This window comes from Coregonus lavaretus (assembly GCF_964263955.1).
Source record: "Coregonus lavaretus genome assembly, chromosome: 1".
NCBI classification, from domain to species: Eukaryota; Metazoa; Chordata; class Actinopteri; order Salmoniformes; family Salmonidae; genus Coregonus; species Coregonus lavaretus.
Genome location: NC_139988.1, coordinates 24,359,902 through 24,376,661, shown reverse-complemented (window position 1 = coordinate 24,376,661; position 16,760 = coordinate 24,359,902). Strand labels below are relative to the sequence as shown.

Below are 16,760 nucleotides of genomic sequence, written 5' to 3'. Positions count from 1 at the left end.
AATCTTCCAACCAAGGTCCCCATTAGAAAAACATGGGCATGATATATAGATCTAGGGTTCCATTTCTATTGTTGAACCCATCCTATTGCTGAACCCATCCTTGTCTTTTGAATTAGACACAGTAAAAGGCCCCATGGTTCCAAAGGAAAGTGATCTTTGGGACTGAGCCAAGGCATTGCTAGGAGAGACCCAAGAAGTAGACCAGTAAGAGAGAGAGCGAGGGGCTAGACTATTAATTATTGAACCAATGGAAGGGCTGGTTATGGCTTAACTCGCAAAGTCAGGGAGAGGTGGAAAACAACCCACTGAGGGAGGACAAAAAAAACTCATGCCACACTCACATTGGAGCTGAGGGGACAGAGAGCAACAAGCTCAAGGACTGAAACTGGACAACTTCAAGAGAGGAAAACTGTTTATCTATGAAATTGTTCTGATTCAGGTTGTATTGCTTTGAGCAGAGACATTTGTAGTTGCAGGATAGAACTTAAAGGAAACAGAAGTGAAGATGTTTGCGGTGCACTTGCTCTCTTTCTATTTCTCCAAGCTGCAGGAGGACCAAATCAAGAAGGTGAGACATTTCTGATCTGTGTAGTGTTGTATTTGATCAGAATCTTGTTTGTTTTCGTTATGTATACATAGTGTAAGAAGCCTAGTTACTGTAGAAATACAGATTTAGGTTATACTGTAATCATGTCAGTTGTGTGTAATGTATGGGCAGGATTACTTTTTTTGTTAATTTGTATGGGTGATTTGATTTATGTAAGTTGGAAGCAAAGTAAACAAGGTTAGTTGTTTTCCCCAACAACTTGTTTGTGAAATACAGCGCAAGGATGGTTTACAGTTTCTAGAGAGAGAAACATTTGGCTAAAATATTAGTTTGTGGAAATTAAATGATATTTGCTGGAGTTTCCAAATAGGTCATAGCAGTATTTACTGCAGTCTACAGGATCACTGTCAATTTATTTCATTTATGCCTGAACGTGAAATGCCTTTAAGCCTGTTGATGAGGAGGCCCCTCATTCAGGTATGAAATCCTGGCTGGTGTGGTGGCTTAATGGGGCTATATTTATTTCACAATGTTGCTTGAGGAATGATTAACCCTCTTGTTGCATTACTCATTTCCATGGAGAGATAGTAGGGATTGCGAGACAAAGGGGGACCTTGTCCTCTGAAACCATGTTCATTGGAAAGGGATTTGACATCTTTACTGATATACAGTGCATTCGTAAAGTTTTCAGACCCCTTCAGTTTATCCACATTTTGTTACGTTACAGCCTTATTCTAAAATTGGTTAAAAAATATAAAAAATGTGTCATCAATCTATACACAATACCCCATAATGACAAAGCAAAAACAGGTTTTTAGAAGTTTTTGCAAATGTATAAAAAATATAAAACGGAAATGCCTTATTTACATAAGTATTCAGGCCCTTTGCTATGAGACTCGAAATTGAGCTCAGGTGCATCCTGTTTCCATTGATCATCCTTGTGATATTTCTACAACATGGTTGGAGTCCACCTGTGGTAAATTCAATTGATTGAACATGATTTGGAAAGGCACACACCTGTCTATATAAGATTCCACAGTTGACAGTGCATGTCAGAGCAAAAACCAAGCCATGAGGTTGAAGGAATTGTCCGTAGAGGTCTGAGACAGGATTGTGTCTAGGCACAGATCTGGAGGAAACCAGGCACCGCTCATCACCTGGCCAATACCATCCCTACGGTGAACCATGGTGGTGGCAGCATCATGTTGTGGGGATGTTTTTCAGCGGCAGGGACTGGGAGACTAGTCAGGATCGAGGGAGAGATGAGCGGAGCAAAGTACAGAGAGATCCTTGATGAAAACCTGCTCCAAAGCGCTCAGGACCTCAGACTGGGGCGAAGGTTCACCTTCCAACAGGACAATGACCCTAAGCACACAACCAAGACAACGCAGGAGTGGCTTTGGGAAAAGTCTCTGAATGTCCTTGAGTGGCCCAGCCAGAGCCCGGACTTTAACCTGATCGAACATCTCTGGAGAGACCTGAAAATATCTGTGCAGCGACGCTCCCCATCGAACCTGACAGAGCTTGAGAGGATTTGCCCCAAATACACGTGTGCCAAGCTTGTAGTGTCATACCAAAGAAGACTCAAGGCTGTAATCGCTGCCAAAGGTTCTTCAACAAAGTACTGAGTAAAGGGTCTGAATACTTATTTAAATGTCATATTTCAGTTTATTTTATTTTATACATTTGTAAAAATTTATAAAAACCTGTTTTTGCTTTGTCTTTATCGAGTATTGTTTGTAGATTGATGAGGGGGGAAAAATAATTTAATCCATTTTAGAATAAGGCTGTAACGTAACAAAATGTGGAAAAAGTGAAGGGGTCTGAATACTTTCCGAATGCGCTTTATGTACGTTAACTATGTTTTAATTTCAAGTAGTCAGCTGTGTGGTTGTCATCAGGGGTTGAATCCGTATTCAGGATAAAAACTATCCCCATAATTGATGACTTTGGCATGATATTTTTCAACCAAAATACTGTATTAAATTCCTTGCCCACTGCAACAGTTAAATCCCATGTGTTTTAGCCTCTTTTTGAAGCTCTTTCTTCTCATGCTCTGTATTCAACTGTTTGTTTGGTTTTGTTTGAGGTGTGGATACAGGAAACTAGAAGACAACATTGTACTTTCATATTATTCTGAATCATTCGCACTTGCAAGGCTATTAACTAGACCCCCCCCCCCCCCCCCTCCAGGTGGACAGGTTCCTGTATGCCATGCGTCTCTCCGATGACCAGTTAGTGGACATTTCAGCTCGCTTTCGTGCGGGGATGGAAAAAGGACTGTCTAGTGAAAGCAACGCTACAGCCACGGTCAAGATGCTGCCCACGCATGTCCTCTCAACCCCTGATGGATCAGGTGCTGACATGTCACTTATGACATATTACTTAATGAAACTACTGCTTTTGTCTGTCTGACATACACTGTATACAATGTATTTGGAAAGTATTCAGACCCCTTGACTTCTTCCACATTTTGTTACGTTACAGCCTTATTCTAAAATTGATTAAATTGTTTTTTCCCCTCATCAATCTACACACAATACCCCATAATGGCAAAGCAAAAATAGGTTTTTAGAAATGTTTGCAAATGTATTAAAACTTTAAAACGGAAATGTCACATTTACATAAGTATTCAGACCCTTTACTCAGTACTTTGTTGAAGCACCTTTGGCAGCGATTACAGCCTAGAGTCTTCTTGGGTATGACGATACAAGCTTGGCACACCTGTATTTGGGGAGTTTCTCCCATTCTTCTTGTCCCAGTTTGAGGTCCTGAGTGCTCTGGAGCAGGCTTTCATCAAGGATCTCTCTGTACTGTGCTCCGTTCATCTTTCCTTCGATCCTGACTAGTCTCCCAGTCCCTGCCGCTGAAAAACATCCCCACAGCGTGATGCTGCCACCACCATTCTTCACCGTAGGGATGGTGCCAGGTTTCCTCCAGACGTGACGCTTGGCATTCAGGCCAAAGAGTTCAATCTTGGTTTCATCAGACCAGAGAATCTTGTTTCTCATGATCTGAGAGTATTTTAGATGCCTGTCGGCAAACTCCAAGCGGGTTGTCATGTGCCTTTTACTGAGGAGTAGCTTCCGTCTGGCCACTCTACCATAAAGGCCTGATTGGTGGAGTGCTGCAGAGATGGTTGTCCTTCTGGAAGATTCTCCCATCTCCACAGAGGAACTCTGGAGCTCTGTCAGAGTGACCATCGGGTTCTTGGTCACCTCCCTGACCAAGGCCCTTCTCCCCCGATTGCTCAGTTTAGCCTCAACACAATCCTGTCTCGGAGCTCTACGGACAATTCTTTCGACCTCATGGCTTGGTTTTTGCTCTGACATGCACTGTCAACTGTGGGACCTTAGATAGACAGGTGTGTGCCTTTCCAAATCATGTCCAATCAATTGAATTTACCACAGGTGGACTCCAATCATGTTGTAGAAATATCTCAAGGATGATCAATGGAAACAGGATGCACCTGAGTTATATTCCGAGTCTCTTCGCAAAGGGTCTGAATACGTATGTAAATAAGGTATTTCTGTTTTTTATGTTTTATACATTTGAAAAAACAACAACTTGTTTTCGCTTTGCCATTATGGGGTATTGTGTGTAGATTGATGAGGATTTTTATTTATTTAATCAATTTTAGAATAAGGCTGTAACATAACAAAATGTGGAAAAAGTCAAGGGGTCTGAATACATTCCGAATGCACTGTATACAAAAGTATGTGTGGTCCTCTGTAGCTCAGCTGGTAGAGCACGGCGCTTGTAACGCCAAGGTAGTGGGTTCGATCCCCGGGACCACCCGTACACAAAAAAAAATGTATGCACGCATGACTGTAAGTCGCTTTGGATAAAAGCGTCTGCTAAATGGCATATTATTATTATTATTATGTGGAAACCCCTTCAAATTAGTGGATTCAGCTATTTCAGCCACACCCGTTGTTGACAGCTGTATCAAATCAAACACACAGCCATGCAATCTCCGTAAACAAACATTGGCAGTAAAATGGCCTTACTGAAGAGCTCAGTGACTTTCAACGTGGTACCGTCATAGGATGCCACCTATCCAACAAGTCAGTTTGTCAAATTTCTGCCCTGCTAGAGCTGCCCCGGTCAACTGTAAGTGTTGTTATTGTGAAGTGGAAACGTCTAGGAGCAACAACAGCTCAGCCGCGAAGTGGCAGGCCACACAAGCTCACAGAACGGGACCGCCGAGTGCTGAAGCACGTAGCACGTAAAAATCATCTGTCCTCGGTTGCAACACTCACTACCAAGTTCCAAACGGCCTCTGGAAGCAACGTCAGCACAATAACTGTTCGTCGGGAGCTTCATGAAATGGGTTTCCATGGCCGAGCAGCCGCACACAAGCCTAAGATCACCATGCGCAATGCCAAGCGTCGGCTGGAGTGGTGTAAAGCTCACCGCCATTGGACTCTGAAGCAGTGGAAATGTGTTCTCTGGAGTGATGAATCACGCTTCACCATCTGGCCGTCCGACGGATGAATCTGGGTTTGGCGGATGCCCGGAGAACGCTACCTCCCCGAATGCATAGTGCCAACTGTAAAGTTTGGTGGAGGAGGAATAATGGTCTGGGTATTGTTTTTCATGGTTCGGGCTAGACCCCTTCGTTCCAGTGAAAGGACATTTTAACGCTACAGCATACAATGACATTCTTGATGATTCTGTGCTTCCTACTTTGTGGAAACAGTTTGGGGAAGGCCCTCTCCTGTTTCAGCATGACAATGCCCCCGTGCACAAAGTGAAGTCCATACAGAAATGGTTTGTCGAGATCGGTGTGGAAGAACTTGACTGGCCTGCACAGAGCCCTGACCTGAACCCCATCAAACACCTTTGGGATGAATTAGAACGCAGACGGCGAGCCCGACCTAATCGTCCAACATCAGTGCCCGACCTCACTAATACTCTTGTGGCTGAATGGAAACAAGTCCCCGCAGAAATGTTCCAACATCTAGTGGAAAGGCTTTCCAGAAGAGTGGAGGCTGTTATAGCAGCAAAGGGGGGACCAACTCCATATTAATGCCCATGATTTTGGAGTGAGATGAGGTGTCCACATACTTTTGGTCATTTATTGTATGTAACAACATACTAATCATGTATTTTTATTTGCTATTTTGATCTTAATACATTCAGTTATTATATGTGACAGGCGGTGTAGTGCTGTTTTATGAACAAGAGGTCAGTCAAAGTTAAAATTGTGTTGTCTCCACAGAGAAGGGAGAGTTCCTGGCGTTAGATCTGGGTGGCTCCAAGTTTAAAGTGCTCCAGGTGAAGGTGTCTGAGAATGGGAAGAGAAGGGTGGAGATGGAGAGTGAGACGTACCCTATCCCAGTGGAACTCCTGAACGGTAGAGGGACTGAGGTGAGTAGAATGACAACGGATGTTATTACGTAGACAGACATACTCTGATTAAAAACAGGAATCATTCAAACCTGCACTGTAAAAACACGTAACTTGTTTTTATGGTGACATACTGACAGCCAGTTACCTGTAAGTTACTGTAAAAAAAAGTACAGTATGTTACCGTAAATTCCAAATAAACTTTGGTTTAAAAGTACATTACTGTAAAGAAAGCACTTCTTTACAGTAAAGCACTTCTTTACGGTAATGTACTGTTAAACCAAAGTTTCCCTGGAATGGATGATAACATACTGTAACTTTTTTTAAAGTAAGGGGTACACTGTTCAGCTAAAATAGCGTAAACAACTTTAATCAATATGATTACATTTGACATGATCACTTAGTGCTGACTTTTCAATATGACCCCACCTGCGATTTGAAATCACATCCTCTGGATTTGGGGTATGCTGATCTTTCTACTGCTCCACAAAGTCTGTAGCATTCTACAGATTCATTACCTATAATAAATCTCTGCACTTAGCAAAAAGTGCCATCTGCACTGCTATTTTATTTATCAGTTAATCTGACTTCTCTCATCATTCATTTAATTTACTTATTTTAGCAATTTTAGGGTTTGCTGTATAGTTGTCTCATGTTGGTGGGGCATATTATTCTGTTATAATGTTACTCCTGAATCACTATGGTAAATATAATAGTTTTTCTTGAGTATTGACACAGCCATGGTGGTGTAGCAGGAAGATCGTAATGCTGTGAACTAAGAGGTTCTGAATTCAAATCCCAGGTGAGGTCCTGAGGACATGCTGAAAAATAATTACTTTATACATTAACATACACTTAATCATGTATGTCAAAGTGTGTCAAATATGTAAGTTAAAAAGACTGAGACTGCATGACGTTCTGGGGACATCCTAACGATTCCTTTTTGTTTGTAGGGCATCACCTGTGAAATCTCCTGAAATATATCCACGTGAGACTTCATGTGAAATATCATCACATGTGAAGTGTTCCTAACCACATGGTTTCACCTGATTTAAACATGTGAAAGGTTATGTGGTCACATGAAAATCCACAATTTTACATGTGCAAAACGTGGACATTTCACATATGAAATCTTGTTGTTTTTCAGTAAGGGATGGCAGATTTTTAAACGTAGTTGAAAGCTGAGCCACACAGCTCGGAAGTCACCTTTCACTGAGAATGGAAGCTTTTCCCTTCTGTTCTAATCTATTTGAAATCTTGCCAAATTTGCTCTCCTTGGTTTGCTTTCAACAGATACTTTTTAACCAGAAAAGTCAGACCCCCACTTACTGAGAACTGAATCATCACACATTTCATTAGGATCTTTGTGTCAGGACATTTTTGGTTAGTCAACACAGCTCCATTCTGTTCATTTCCCAAGTACTTTGATGACGCACATGACAAATCAGCTGTTTTCTTAGCTAAATCTCTAGTTTCAGTGGAAACAAGTACACTAAAATCTACCTGCCTGTCTTTGCACTCAGATCTACACATATAAATGTACAATTAAATAATGATTATGGAGTTGACAGTGAAGCTGACCTTTTAGCAGTGATGTCATTTCATCAAGAAGATGCAGCAGGCATCTGAGCTAGCACTTTCCCAAGGATGCTGGGCAGTTCTGTGGGCAGAGTTTGAGAGAGAACTAATAGGTCTGCAGCATAAAGGAAGGAGGCCGATACTGCATGGCAAACCTAGGAAGTAATCCAAAAGGAATCAGAGTACTTTACTCATTTTGAGTAATCAGATTACATTACTAATTACTTTCATTGTCATGCAATCTGTAATTAATCTGTAATCTGCCCAACCCTGTCTATTTTACAGATGTTTGACCATGTTGCAGAGTCTCTGAAAGACTTCATGCAAAAAAAGCACATCAACCAGAAGAGAGAACCTTTGGGCTTCACCTTCTCTTTCCCTTGTGGACAGTCGAAAATAGATGAGGTATTTAACAATACAGCCTAGGTTATTGATTAGATTTACTCTAGAATCTTATCTTAATGTGAGTATTATCACTCCAAAAATATCAGACGGGCTCCAATTGATTATCAATTAAACCAGCTACCTGCAAAGCCACTTACATATGATGTAACAGTAGGTGTGAACTGCATTGATAAAATTGTTGACACTATTCAGAGTGTAATCCTTGCTTTCTTTCAACAATCAAACCCTGTTTTAGGGAGTGCTGTTGTCATGGTCAAAGAACTACAAGGCCAGAGGAGTCCTGGGGACCAATGTGGTGCAATCCTTGAGACAGGCCATTGACAGAGTCGGGGTATTAAGGGAGATCTTATTCACTACTTATTGTCACTCAGTTACAATTTTTCTTGCATTTCTGTATGTACTACAGTATAAAAGGAATTTGTCAATTAAAACACCAGCCAACACTGTTTACAGGGAATCGATGTGGATGTCCTAGCCCTTGTTAATGACACAGTGGGAACCATGATGACCTGTGGCTATGACGACCAGCGTTGTGAAGTGGGGGTCATCATAGGTCAGCCTGATATTAATTTGCACGCTTCATTCAGAATGTTTGTATTATCAGCCTTTCCCTGTAGCTACCCTACAACTAGTATTTCTCACCATTGCTATGTCATCTCAGGCACAGGTACTAATGCTTGTTACATGGAGGAGCTGAGGCACATTGACCTGGTGGAGGGAGACGAGGGCCGGATGTGCATCAACACAGAGTGGGGAGCCTTTGGGGACGATGGGGCACTCAATGACTTCATTACACACTTTGACCGAGAGATTGATGCTGCCTCCACCAACCCAGGGAAGCAACTGTAAGCACCAAAATCCATAACCAACCATATTGGAAATATATTCATTATTAGATAACATTGTAAACATTCTGAGTAAACCCACGATATGGTTTCCCTTTATTTACAATTGAGTGAATTGGGGCCTTACACTAGTAGGAATGTAAATAAAGACTGTTAACACTAGTGTGTTGCTCTGGCAGGTTTGAGAAGATGGTTAGTGGGATGTACATGGGGGAGTTGGTGAGACTCATTCTGTTAAAGATGGCCAAGAAGGGACTACTGTTTGATGGCAGAGTTTCCGATGCTCTACGCACCAAAGGGACATTTCAGACCAAACACATCACTTTAATTGAACAGTAAGAGCATTTTCCATGAGTCTTAATGCTCACACTGTAAATATATAGTATTTCATTTATTTGTACAAATTTTCACAGACATTTATCAGGGAAATGTATTTCACACTGTGATAACTATGTCAGAACTATACTTCCAGGTACAAAGACGGGCTGAAGAACACCAGGGAAATCCTCACGGAGCTTGGCCTGTCCCCCTCAGCAGACGATTGCCTTGCCGTCCAACACGTCTCCACCATCGTGTCCTTCAGGTCGGCTAACCTCTGCGCCGCCGCGCTGGCTGCCATCCTCACCCGCATCCGCGAGAACAGGAAGCTGAAGAGCCTGCGGATCACTGTTGGGGTTGACGGGACTGTCTACAGAACACATCCACAGTATGTAGCCATAAGTCACGGAAGATTTCTGCTCAGAGTTTTCCTCTTTGCCTGTGAACACTGACAATAAACTCTCCTCTCCTCTCCTCTCCTCTCCTCTCCTCTCCTCTCCTCTCCTCTCCTCTCCTCTCCTCTCCTCTCCTCTCCTCTCCTCTCCTCTCCTCTCCTCTCCTCTCCTCTCCTCTCCTCTCCTCTCCTCTCCTCTCCTCTCCTCTCCCAGGTACCCCAAGAGGCTCCACAAGGTGGTGCGCCAGCTGGTGCCAGAGTGCCACGTGCGCTTTGTGCTGTCTGAGAGTGGTAGCAGTAAGGGGGCTGCCATGGTAACAGCGGTGGCTCAGAGGCTGGCGGCCCAGAGGAGGGAGATCAGCGACACTCTTGCTCTCCTCAGCCTGAGTCCAGAGAACCTCCAGCAGGTCAAGGACAAGATGAGAGTGGAGCTAGAGAGAGGCCTTAGGAAGGATTCCCACAGCATGGCCTCTGTTAAAATGCTGCCCTCCTTTGTGTACAGGACACCTGATGGGACAGGTGAGAGAACTGGCTACAGATTGCTATGCACTGGATCTAAAGGTTTACCTTGTTGTTCATAATGTGGAACATTATCATATTATTACCATGCTAAAATCCATTATTACACTTGATTCTTTATTCTGTACCGTCACCTAAACAGTTTATGAAATGTTGCTATCTAAAATCACATCATTAGGTGCAAGTTGTTTCATTTAAAGTTGTGTGATTACAAAGTTTATTATTGCAGAGCGAGGAAAGTACTTGGCTTTGGACCTGGGAGGAACTAACTTCCGGGTGCTGGTGGTGAAGATCCGGAGTGGAATACGCAAGTCTGTTCGCATGTACAACAAGATCTACTCCATCCCTCTGGAGATCATGCAGGGCACAGGAGAGGAGGTGAGCCCTCCACCCCCCCCCCCCCCCCCCCCCCCCCCCCCCGACTGCTAACCAGGTCCCTACCCCCTTAACCTGACAAACTCTCTGTTTCTAGCTGTTCGACCACATTGTCCAGTGCATCTCAGATTTCCTGGACTACATGGGGATGAAGAATACTCGTCTCCCGCTAGGTTTCACCTTTTCTTTCCCCTGCAGACAGACAGGAATTGATAAGGTAAAAGTACAATCGTCGTGATGAAGAAATCATCCTCAATGCCAAAGAATAGCAGTTATTTCAATGCCCTGTGTAAGTAATTACATTAATACGTATGTTACCGCTCTCCATTGTAATACTTCCTTCCTCAGGGAAGTTTGGTTAGCTGGACCAAAGGGTTCAAAGCCACAGACTGTGAAGGAAATGATGTTGTGGAAATGCTCCGAGAGGCTATCAAAAGACGGAATGTGAGTGAAATGGAACAAGACCCACTGTTCTCTGTAATAGGTAGTCTGGAAAACATGTACTATTGCCCATTAGAAAAGTGTGTGTATATATAGGTAAAAAGTAATATTTTGTTTCCTGTAGGAATTTGATCTTGACATTGTTGCCGTGGTGAATGACACAGTGGGCACAATGATGACGTGTGCATATGAAGACCCCAAGTGTGAGATAGGACTCATTGCTGGTATGTAGGGCCTATTCTCAGCCCTGGTGGTTTTATATTGTACTATAGAGTGAGATATGTATGATCTTAGTGTGAAATGCTGCCCCCTAGGGACGGGGAGTAACGTGTGCTACATGGAGGAGATGAGGAACATTGAGATGGTGGAGGGGGACGAGGGACAGATGTGTGTGAACACAGAGTGGGGTGGTTTTGGCGAGAATGACTGCATAGAGGACATCCGGACCAGGTTTGACAGAGAAGTAGATGAGGGGTCATTGAACAACGGCAAACAAAGGCAAGTTGTTAACATCCAGACCTGACTGATCACTTCCTGCACCACTACAGGACACATCCAGATCTGACTGACCACTTCATGTACCACTACAGGACACATCCAGACCTGACTGATCACTTCCTGTACCACTAGAAGACACATCCAGACCTGACTTACCACTTCCTGTACCACTACAGGACACATCCAGACCTGACTGATCACTTCCTGTACCACTAGAAGACACATCCAGACCCGACTGACCACTTCTTATACCACTAGAGGACACATCCAGACCTGACGGACCACTTCCTGTACCACTAGAGGACACCCTGCTGCCAGATTTAGTTCAGTCTAAATCTAATGTGAATTTGTTATTCAACCGTGCTAAAGAGATCTACATTATGCTTGATTATGCTTATGGGTATTTTCTGTAACTCATAATCGTTTAAAAAGACTTGATAAAAATTATGCTTGACCATATTTTGGTGAATAAGAGGTCTAGATTATTGGCACAGCAATGCGGTGAAATATTGAATAATTGAAGCTGTTTTTCATGTTGCCTATTTCATGTCATATCCTGTTGCCCTAGGTTTGAGAAGATGACCAGCGGTATGTACTTGGGGGAGATAGTGAGGCAGATTCTCATCGACCTAACCAGGAGAGGTCTTCTGTTCCGAGGCCACATCACAGAGCCTCTGAAGACCAGGGGCATCTTCGAGACCAAGTTCATGTCCCAAATCGAGAGGTACAGAGTCGTAGAAATGATCATGTAGTACAGCAACTCAGGCCTGTAATAGTAGATAGATTGAACATAAATCCACATATTATTACTAATATGAATATTTGAACACCCGAAACGTAACAAAACGTTTTGCAACGGAAACCGTTTACTCCAAACTGGAAACATTTTGCAACAAAAACTAGAGTTTCTGTTGGACAAAGTCAGGTAGGTCCCTCCCTGTTTTGTTCTGTTTGCTTCTGTTTGGTTCCTTCGGTTCTGAGCCCCTGCCTATCTTCCGAAAACGTTTTAAAAACCTACCTATTCACAAAATATCTTCATTAATTCCACAGCACCCCTCACCCCTACCCTTGTGTTTCTCGCACTTGTCTTTCTTAATTGCACTAACTTTGCTAATAGCTACTTTGAGGAAAAAATTACTTACTATGACTGTGATTTGTGGTTGTCTCTCCTAGCTAGCTACCTTAAGATGAATGCACTAAATGTAAGTCGCTCTGGACTAAAATGTAAAATGTAGTGATTACACCCCAGGTGTACAAGAATATCAAGTGTGTGACTCCTCTATATCTCCCCCCAGTGACCGGTTGGCGCTACTGCAGGTGAGGTCCATCCTGCAGCAGCTGGGTCTGGACAGCACATGTGATGACAGTATCATCGTCAAGGAGGTGTGTGGTACAGTGTCTCGCAGGGCGGCTCAGCTTTGTGGAGCCGGAATGGCCGCCATCGTTGACAAAATCCGAGAGAACCGTGGGCAGAACCAAATGAACATCACTGTGGGGGTGGACGGAACACTCTACAAGCTGCATCCACAGTGAGTAGCCACCAGGGGCAAGGGAGATTTAGATTTAACAGGGTTATAGTTATACTTGAACAGACTGCAGAGTTTTTTTTATGTCGTTTTATTTTCATAGAGAGAAGGGGAGATAGTAATTCTGGTCAGATGAGAGGGCAACACAGCAAGGAAATCAACCCTCTGCTTCTAGGGGCAACATGTAGCCAGGAGTCAAACTAACCCCTAGTTCAGACTTTGGCACAATTTTAATGAGTTTTAAAGCACAACGCATCTAACACAGTACCTCTTGAACTGTGCAGCTTTTCCAGAATCCTCAAGGACACGGTCAAGGCTCTGGCGCCACAGTGTGACGTGGAGTTTGTCCTATCAGAAGATGGCAGTGGCAAAGGGGCCGCCCTCATCACAGCTGTGGCACGTGGAGGGACATAACACTAGATTGGACCTCGTGTATGCAGTTTTTGTGCCAAACACACAAAGGAATTTGGAACCTTATGGTTCTCCCTCATCGTCATCTGCCATTGTAAATGTAATGTAAGGAAGGTGTGATGCTGTGCAATATTTTCTTTGCCATAGTACAACTGCAATATAATCAAATAGCTACTGTTAAAATTATGTCTGTATTTGGATTCTCCACCGCTACACTGCTATACCTATCCAGAACCTCTTGCAAAACATTGAATGGGTTAGGACGAAGGGGAAGGGGTAGGGAGCTGATTGAGACTGGCTGGTACTATCTAGATGTGTTATTTCATTGTTTTGAAAGGCTCCTCATGCTCTCAGCAGACAGGGACAGCAATGGAAGTGGGCCAGAGCAAATGGAATGGATCAGACTGGAATGTCATAACAACACTATTCAGCATTGTGATGATCTGGTGGGTGAAGCCTGAGGGAGTTAAACTTGCAACTTTGTTCAAGCTCTCCATATGCAACAGAGTATGTGTCAAATTGTATGATGCTTTTTTATTTGAGATATCAACAGGACAAATTCCACTTATATGTAGATATTAGTACTGATGGAAATCCCCATCTCTATGTACAGTATGTACCCGCTAAAGTTAACATTTGTATTCAATAAGCTACTTAAATAATACAATCGAAATGGCAAGTTTGTGGAATGTATCCCTTCTCTGTAGAGATTCTAGCATGTGTTGAGAAAGACATATTGGCACTATCAGTGGCTTAAAGCTGTTTCCAAATCTATATTCAATTGTCACATCCTGTAGAATTCAATTACACAACCACGTTAATTGAATAATTTTGAGTCATATCCTAGGTTACAACATTGGAATGTCCCCTCTTCTGTTGGCTAAATTAAGCCCCTAGTGGGATGAAATGGAAGAGCTAAACCAGGGGGCAGCTGCATGCGCAGTAGTAAAGGGAAAACCTCACTCACACTAATCCCTCGCTGTCCTAGCAGCGATCTAGCCTCCTGGGCTAATGATTCAGCTCACTTAGGAAGAAGGGCTGCTGCATGCTGTGGGGAGCACCTCGTAAAACCAGAATCTAAACAGCACCCCTGTGGGTAGGCATATAAATACTATGCACTGACATACATGCCCCCGTAAATTATACAGTATAGGACGATTATGACTTAAAGGATTATGATTGTGCCTGGCAGATTTAAGTGTAGCCTTTTTTGCTCCTTTGGCTGAAAATATTTGGGTGCATTCATTCAGCATTCTTGTTTGTTCTGTTGTAACAATAAGAGCTTTCAGGCAGAACTATCACAAGAGGAATCAGCATAGATGTGTGGTTCTGAAGGACTGCAGACACACTGGGCCCAGCAAAGTATTTGAGTCACCATTTGATTATATAATGAATCACCCTTTCTTAAATCCCGGCCAATCCTATCTGGAGGAACAAGTCGGTAGCTCTGACTTACATTGAGATGACCTAATCTTATTGAGGAGAATACTTTCCCTTTTCCTTCAACCATGGATAACATGAAGAGATTGAAGAGTGAGGAAGAGAGAGATGATGAAGATATTTTACCACATCCTACTGTACGTATCACTATCTCTTTAGGGGAAGGGAGATGCTAGGCTTATAACAAATATGCATTATGGTTAGTTGAATAAAGCAAATTCAACTGAAGTCATTGACTAATACCTTAGCGAGTGCTTATTAATTGGATTCTTGGACAGGAACACAATGCATTAGCTGTGTGATAGATGGAAAAATTGCCAGCTGGATAATTTGTATTAAAACTGATGTACAGGCTTATTCACAACATTGCTTAAAGATCTCTTTGGGCACCCTTTTGCCATATGGGTAAAATAAATATTTGCAGTTTTACAGCTAATTTCCTGAAATTCTACACATTTTGGTCAGGGGGCCCCTAACATGTCCCCTTCGTGCCAGTTTGGTAATTCAGCCATGATTACTACAAGTTTAGATATCTTGTTAGACTAACTTACCAATCTAAAAAATGTGAGGAGACATGGGCTAATTGAGTGACTGTCAGTGACTGACATAACAAGAGGAAAACTGCTGATGCACAACCAAATGTAGAAATGGTGTATTCTACTATTCTAAGGCCTAGATTCAATCAAATCAAACGTTAACAAGCGATAGCCAAATGATTTGAAAGTTTCTGTAAAAAAAGTAATATTCTTATATTTAAGCAATAAGGCCCAAGGAGGTGTGGTATATGGCTAATATACCATGGCTAAGGGCTGTTCTTATGCACGACGCAACGCAGAGTGCCTGGACACAGCCCTGAGCCGTGGTATATTGGCCATACAGTGCATTCGGAAAGTATTCAGGCCCCTTGACCTTTTCCACAATTTGTTACATTACAGCCTTATTCTAAAATGGATTAAAAAAAAAAAAAATCCTCAGCCATCTACAGTGCCTTGCAAAAGTACTCATCCCCCATGGCGATTTTCCTATTTTGTTGCATTACAACCTGTAATTTAAATGGATTTTTATTTGGATTTCATGTAATGGACATACACAAAATAGTCCAAATTGGTGAAGTGAAACGAAAAAAATTACTTGTTTCAAAACATTATAAAAATAAATAACTGAAAAGTGGTGCGTTCATATGTATTCACCCCTTTGCTATGAAGCCCCTAAATAAGATCTGGTGCAACCAATTACCTTCAGAAGTCACATAATTAGTTAAATAAAGTCCACCTGTGTGCAATCTAAGTGTCACATGATCTGTCACATGATCACAGTGTATATATACACCTGTTCTTAAAGGCCCCAGAGTCTGCAACACCACTAAGCAAGGGGCACCACCAAGCAAGCGGCACCATGAAGACCAAGGAGCTCTCCAAACAGGTCAGGGACAAAATTGTGGAGAAGTAAAGATCAGGGTTGGGTTATAAAAAAATATCTGAAAGTTTGAACATGTAAAGAATATGGCACCACAACAAACCTGCCAAGTGAGGGCCGCCCACCAAAACTCACGGACCAGGCAAGGAAGGCATTAATCAGAGAGGCAACAAAGAGACCAAAGATAACCCTGAAGGAGCTGCAAAGCTCCACAGCGGAAATTTGAGTTCTGTCCATAGGACCACTTTAAGCCGTACACTCCACAGAGCTGGGCTTTTCAGAAGAGTGGCCAGAAAAAAGCCATTGCTTAAAGAAAAAAATAAGCAAACATATTTGGTGTTCGCCAAAAGCCATGTGGGAGACTCCCCAAACATATGGAAGAAGGTACTCTGGTCAGATGAGACTAACATTTAGCTTTTTGGCCATCAAGGAAAATGCTATGTCTGGTGCAAACCCAACACCTCTCATCACCCCGAGAACACCATCCCCACAGTGAAGCATGGTGGTGGCAGCATCATGCTGTGGGGACGTTTTTCATCGGCAGGGACTGGGAAACTGGTCAGAATTGAAGGAATGATGGATGGTGCTAAATACAGGGACATTCTTGAGGGAAACCTGTTTCAGTCTTCCAGAACTCTTTGGCCTGAATGCCAAGCGTCACGTCTGGAGGAAACTTGGCACCATCCCTACGGTGA

The 16,760-nt window shown here is 42.8% G+C and overlaps 1 protein-coding gene across 2 annotated transcripts; it reads left to right on the top strand.

The window, feature by feature from the left end:
- The first annotated feature begins 297 nt into the window (after window positions 1-297).
- On the top strand, window positions 298-14,885 carry hkdc1 (hexokinase domain containing 1). Of its 2 annotated transcripts, XM_084170918.1 has the most exons (18): window positions 298-568; window positions 2,741-2,903; window positions 5,772-5,920; window positions 7,763-7,882; window positions 8,118-8,213; window positions 8,336-8,435; window positions 8,544-8,727; window positions 8,907-9,062; window positions 9,200-9,433; window positions 9,654-9,958; window positions 10,188-10,336; window positions 10,431-10,550; window positions 10,682-10,777; window positions 10,899-10,998; window positions 11,089-11,272; window positions 11,841-11,996; window positions 12,568-12,801; window positions 13,083-14,885. In XM_084170918.1, exons 1-18 carry the CDS (start codon window positions 506-508, stop codon window positions 13,210-13,212), a joined length of 2,739 nt encoding a protein of 912 aa, XP_084027044.1. In that variant the 5' UTR covers window positions 298-505; the 3' UTR covers window positions 13,213-14,885. The 2 variants fall into 2 exon arrangements, with proteins under 2 accessions (XP_084027044.1, XP_084027045.1); XM_084170919.1 differs by lacking the exons at window positions 11,841-11,996; window positions 12,568-12,801; window positions 13,083-14,885 and adding an exon at window positions 11,365-11,592.
- The last annotated feature ends 1,875 nt before the right edge of the window (window positions 14,886-16,760 follow it).

What these genes read in the sequence shown, in the direction of transcription:
- hkdc1 (XM_084170918.1), top strand. Translation starts at nt 506, where the DNA reads ATGTTTGCGGTGCACTTGCTCTCTTTCTATTTCTCCAAGCTGCAGGAG. An exon ending in ACCAACCCAGGGAAGCAACT is followed by an intron (nt 8,728 to 8,906) that starts GTAAGCACCAAA and finishes TTGCTCTGGCAG; the next exon opens with GTTTGAGAAGATGGTTAGTG. An exon ending in GACAGACAGGAATTGATAAG is followed by an intron (nt 10,551 to 10,681) that starts GTAAAAGTACAA and finishes TTCCTTCCTCAG; the next exon opens with GGAAGTTTGGTTAGCTGGAC.